Here is a 6,525-nt window from a genome sequence, read left to right on the forward strand (position 1 = left end):
TTAGTGTTACAAAAATGACACTTTATTTTCTGTACATTAACCAAGAAAACATCAACAGTATATCAGCTGGTAGCACACAGACATACTGATATTATATTTTCAAGCAAACACTCCGAGCAAAAATAGAAACAAAAGAAGCTTTTATACTGATAGAGTTAAAAACAGTGAAAGTAACTGGAGTATTTGGGAAAAAATACACAATTTCCATTATTCCCATGGCAAATCTTACTTTATCTGCTTCCCTACAGCCTCTGGCAACATAGTAACATGAAAGTTCAGTGGTTAAAAAAATTGAAAAAAAAAAAAAAAAGACAGCAAGTCCTGACATTTCCCCCGTGGGAGCGTCTGCTTCAGACAGAAGCTTCTTTGAGAGTCAGAAAGGCCATTAATTCCAACATAGCAATTTGTTATCTAAAGATTTAAAATACTTTTTGCTTGACAATATTAGATTAAAGCTGAATGAAAAGGAATAAAATAGAAACAAACATTAAAATAGTGGTGTAGATTGTGACTTCTCCGAGTTTGACTCAAACGTCTCGTGAGACGTTCAGGGACAGAAAGACGATCACCGGCAGAAGACGTACTCGGTGTAGCTGGTCCACAGTTTGTCCTCCCCCGGGTCGTTGCTGCCGTATGAGCAGGTCCCGGTGGAGTTGCAGGCCACCATGTGGAAGCCAGTCTCGGCCAGCCGGTCGAACGCCTGCTCCAGAAAGTTATACTTCAGGTAGTACCGGGCCGTGTACTTGTCGGGCGGCCGGTCCGGGTCACGGCTCTCGTTCAGGGTCTCCCCGAACACCTCTTTGGCCAGAGAGATCTTGCTGCAGACGGTTATCCTGGCCACCCGGCGGAATTTGGCGTCCGCCTGGATGTCCCTGCCGATGGTGTAGCTGCCTCTGTAGCCGATGGTGATGTACCCGGAGCCGGAGCCCGGGGAGCGGAGGGCTCGCTCCGAGGACGTGGAGGAGGTGACGGGGCTGCCGAGCTCAGCCTCCTCCGGGTCGCCTCCGTCGTCGGGGTAGCCGGTCTCCACTAGGCGCTTGGCCAGCTCCGGCAGCTGGAAGAAGTCCGCCTCCCTCTGCAGCCGCTTCCGCTCCTTGAAAAACTCCGGCAGGAAGAGCTCCGCATCCCGCAAGTAGTCCAGAATGTATCGGAAAAGATGTCCGTCCCGGTCGAAGAAGAAGCGGCCGTGGCGGTCTTTAGGCAGCTCCGACGGGGAACTTTGGGTGAAGCGGACCCACAGCAGGGAGTTGGGCACCGCGGTGAGGGTCTCCAGACGGGTCACATACACCTGGCCGCCCACGTTGAGCTCCACGATCTCAGGGAAAGTTGACGGTTGGCCCCCGAGCTGTGACATCCCGCCGGTCTGCACTCTCGCTAGCGAGTGACCTGTGGACGGACCACAGAGGGAGTCTCCACTCCACAGAAATGTTTATACTGGTGTGGGTGTGTGGGAGGAGAGCCGCAGACATTCACTGCTCAGCAGAAAGCTCTGACTAAACCTGATGCTGCCTTCAGGGGCTCCCGGAAGTCTCAACTTCAGAAGTTAGAATAGGTGACTTAAAGTTTTATTTTAGAAAAATAACACACTAATTGGTAAATATAAATTATTATTATTATTATTATTATTAATATTATTATTATTGCTAAACATATAAAGAAAATTGCATTTTTTTAAATTTAGCAAAATGTCAAATAACTTTTAGCAGAATCAGCTTTACCGGCGAAAGTTCACATACAAGGAATTTGGCTTTGTGTATTCTCCTCTAATGTAAAGGGAGAAGTAAAGTATAAATAGTAAGGGATAATCGCTTTGATTATCAGGTGACGATATCTACAATGGGCTATAAAAAAATGGGCTAAAATAGTTGGAGCAGAGAAATTACAAAGAAATATAAAAAAACTAAGAAACGCACAGTCAAGTCAAAGAACAGAAGGAATGATCATATGCCATACAACAAAGGAATAACTGAACGTATCCAAAGGGCCATGGAAAAAACACCACATCAGCACTCCTGTCAAACCGCACAGAAAACTCAGACAACTACTGGTACACCAAAAGACAAGATCGAGCAAAATAACAATAAAAACAACATCATCTATGAAATACCATGTCATAGCTGCAATAAAACGTACATCAAAGAAAAGGGACGAAAATTCATCACAAGAAAAACAACACAAGGAGGAATGTGAAAGTAAATGGAGAAAATACAAACAAGAGCGAGATGACAACAGGCATCTCAGGAAAACATGAAAGCAGTAATAACAGACCACTGCAAGTGTGAACATCCTATCATGGACTGGGAAGAGGCAAAGGTCATCTGGACTGAAGAAAACAGACATCATCGATGGAGATCAGAAAGCGACTGCAGACAGCCATAAACGGAGATGAGGGGGCGTCCTGCTCTTCCAAACTAGAACCAACATCCTCCAGCTGTGGGCGGACAGCGAGGGGCGGACTCACCTGCTGCCTCCTGTCAGTCAGGAAACTGGTGATCCACTAACAGGTGGAGGGAAGCACCGTGAGCTGAGACAGTTTGTGATCAAGGAAGTTCACATGACTTCCTTTCAAAATAAAAGACACCCTGTCAACCATAGGATCATCTTAATGTTCCACTCCAACTTTAGCTTTTTTCTTCCCACTAGCTTATAGCACCTCACAAGCCCAAGCTGATATTAGCGTTGCAAAAAAGAACATGAGCAATATTGGAGCTTGTGACAGACTGGCGACCCGTTCGGGGTGAACCCCGCCTTCGCCCATAAGTAGCCGGGTGAGGCTCCAGCACCCCCGCCACCCCGAAAGGGACAAAGTGGCCTAGAAGATGAATGAATGAATGAATATTGGAGCTGTTCAGCTGCACAGTTCTGTGCCAGATGGCATCTCAGATGAAAACAATGAGGACGTTAATAGATCCATTTGTCTGCGAGTGGATTAATCAGAAAAGGAGATTTTGGTCCGCTTTGTCAAATCACTGGTTTTTGTCCTCTCATGATCCAACACGATTTGAATAAAGAAAAACTCCAAAAAATGCAGTTTTAATCTTAAATTCAATATGTCCTTCACCATGAGAAAAATGCTACGGTAAAATGTAAAACTATTGTGATTGGAGTGCGTCTTTAAAGCAGTAAAAATCTAACAAAAATTAGATCAGAGCTCATTAAATGAGCCTTAACATATTTTTTAGGGATTCACCAATTGATCCAGAAATCGAGTGGTTAATCAAATCAACATATTTCAAGATAAAATCATTTCAAAATTACAACTACTTAAAAATAATTACTAACTATAAGTCGCTTAAGAATTTGTTGTTGCATCCAAAAAATGCAGAGCAAATATTAATAATAATAACATATAAGTTGCACCCCCAGCCAAATTATCAAAAAAACATAACCTGTACTCTAAAAATTAAAATATACCAATATTGGAAAATACCATTTGGATTGAGGCATGGTAGATCTATTTTACTATAATGTACGTTTTGGGAGAAAACATTAGCCCTTGTACTATCCTAGGCATGTTTACATTATAAGTGGGGTCATCAGGGGTCATCACTGAACTTCTTCATGGAATTTTTATCTTTACTGGTGTCCGTGGAACACATAAAATCCTGTTCACCTTTGTCTTGGGAGATATTTCACATCAATGTAAGGATGGGGTCATCTTGACCCCATAAGAGGGCATAATGGTTAAACCATCATTACAGTCCATTGTGTGGACATGGATTTTCTATGGTACACAGTTCTCAGAAATCAAAGTCTATTACACTTGTGATTCATACCGTCCTTCAACTGGTTGTTCATTAGTTGAATAATATTTGAGTTAGTTTATCTTACATTTTTCACTTCTTACTCATTTACTTTTTACTTTAAAATAACTTTTTTGAATAAAAAGGTGTTTCCACAATGGAGGGATAGAGGAGCCACAAATCTAGGATTATCTGTGGAGTGGATGTGGGTTGTGTCCAGGTGTTCCACTTCAATACTTAAAGTACACATATGGATTTTACTCAAATGTAAACCCCCCCCCCCCTTTTTTTTTATTTCCTTAACACACATAAAACTAGCTTCACTGAGTTTTTAGGTCAAACCCCTGCAAGAATAAGCACATTTAATGCCAACAATTGTATAAATACACTTTAAATGCTGCTGCTGCTGCTACCACACTCCTGAACTCTGCCTCCTGACAACTTAGCCACAACACCACTCTGTATCTTTTCTAAATCACTCACAATAACACATGGACTGAATCACCACTACCTGCATACTACCTGCACTTTATATGTTGAATAATTCACCTGTACTGTTTACATACTGTAAATACTTGTTTTATACCCTCTCACTGTTATTTATTCCACTTTGCACATTGTAGATACATATTTATACCTGCTAAAGCACTCTGGATGGATGCAAACTGCATTTCGTTGCTGTGTACCTGTGACATGTGCAATGACAATAAAGTTGAATTCTATTCTATTCTATTCTAAATAGTTCATTTTTCACAACAAGATCCTGCAATCAAACATCTCACAAGTCGATGTGTAACTAGAACTCATAAACAAATATGAAGTGTAGCTAAAGATGTATTTATTGTTTATTTATAGGCCTCATTAACTTTGTTTGTGTGATGGTGATTATCATACCAGCCATCTTTGTGGTTGCAACACTGCTACATGTTTTGCTGATGTGCTGTTATTGAAAAGAATATATTTCAGTCTTACCACTAACTGTCTCGTTTGTGCATGAAACAAAGAGAAACCCAGTTTGAACATTTAAACATTGACCCCATGAGAAAATGAATTAAGAAATAAAAATGTATTTTCAGATGTATCTTTTCTTTAAAGTGTCTAACGCTATTGAAAGGCTGCCCACGGCTCAGTTGGTAATTTACAAAAAATATGTCATAGTATATATATATATATATATATATATATATATATATATATATATATATATATATAAACAAAAATTCTGATTATATGTTCAGACATAAGCAAGAGACAACTTTAGCTCATCATCTGCCTGCAGGTGTTTTCTTTGGATCATATTTGCTTCATTTGGTGCTTTGCATGATATTTTTATTTTTACTGTTAAATGAATTAAATGAAACATTTAGATTTATAATAAAGAGCAGCATAAAGTTACACGTTGTTGGGCTGAATTTTGTGCAGCCCTCTGCTCTTCTACAGCACGTCTGTCTATATTGCCAAATAACAAAGGTCTTGCAAAGCATTACGTGCACAAGTTACGGATAAAAAGATAAACTGACCGTCTATATTTATAGTGCACATGTAGAAGTGAGTGAAGAATGTTTCCACTGTGCTGTCATCATTCTGAAATGTGTTGCATCCGTTTCTTAGCTGTTATTGAGAAACGAATTATCCTGAAAAGTGAAAAGTGGAGTTGTTTCTGTTTCTGCCAATGAAAGCATTGATGAAAGGGAGAGAGTATTTTAGTGTGAGGTTATTACTGTTGAATGCATTTATCAACGCATTACTGTGTCCTGATATGCAAATATGAATAACTGGAGCATCAGGGTTGGTTTTGCAGTTTTAGGTTTGCATTTTATTTCGACCAACAATCTTCACCTCAGATGATAGCATCTTACTATTCTGACCAAACTCTTTGCTGAAGTTAACATCTCCTTCCTTTAAAGAGGACTTCTGAAGCTGATTTGAACCAAATTATTTACAACTTTTTACTTCCCTGTAAAAATGGATTTAATCTGCCAAAAACTTTACCCACATTTTTTCACCTGGTACAGGATGAAATCACAATCATAGCCTTATAATGTGCTCCAAACTGCAACTTCCTGTCTTTGTTGCCGTCTTGTTAAATAGCCTGAGCTCAAAGATTACCACGATAATAAGCTTGTATTGAATAACAGGAAAAAGTGGGTACGATCTGATCTGATCACATGCATGCCTGCACTTGTCAGAACACCTCCTGAACGGCGATGGTTCACACTCGCCCTGATATGCGTCGACTCCTGTTTTCACTTTTACATTCAGTTTATATATCAAGGATGCTTGTTGTTTCTTGTCTTTCAGCTCTCATTTTGCATCAAATGTGTTGAATTTGCTCAAAAACCCTGTTTCAGTGAAGGGGCTCCGCCCACCATTTTTAGGCCTAAAAAGATACCAGCAGGTCAATTTAAATATATATACATATATATATATATATATATATATATTTGGGGGGCGAGAATTCAACAAAAGAAAATAAAGTGTGGATTCCTACTCATTTTTACTGGAAAAATCAGCCTCTCTGCAGTACAAATACTTTGGGGATCTCCCTAACGCAGCTGATCTGATACTGTAAAGTCAGTGAGGGCGGGAGATCCCGAGGGAGACTTTCTCATCACTTAAGCTACGGTTTCTGAGGTCATGAAAAAGGCTGTGAGGCGTCAGAGATTAACCCCAGATTCCTCGTGTCTCTGGGTTTAATTAGGCTGTTGTGGTCAACGCGTCTGTGCAGCTCTGCTGGAGTAGTGGGGGAGGTCTTCTCTTTTTATACTCATTTTAATTACAA

General features: G+C 40.3%; 1 protein-coding gene across 1 annotated transcript; it reads right to left on the reverse strand.

The window, feature by feature from the left end:
• Positions 1-1,498, reverse strand: LOC112161257 (BTB/POZ domain-containing protein KCTD12). Its single transcript, XM_024296318.2, has one exon. The coding sequence runs from the start codon at positions 1,352-1,354 to the stop codon at positions 566-568; it is 789 nt and encodes a 262-aa protein (XP_024152086.1). The 5' UTR covers positions 1,355-1,498; the 3' UTR covers positions 1-565.
• Positions 1,499-6,525: the final 5,027 nt, after the last annotated feature.

This window comes from Oryzias melastigma, linkage group LG3, assembly GCF_002922805.2.
Source record: "Oryzias melastigma strain HK-1 linkage group LG3, ASM292280v2, whole genome shotgun sequence".
Classification (NCBI taxonomy): Eukaryota; Metazoa; Chordata; class Actinopteri; order Beloniformes; family Adrianichthyidae; genus Oryzias; species Oryzias melastigma.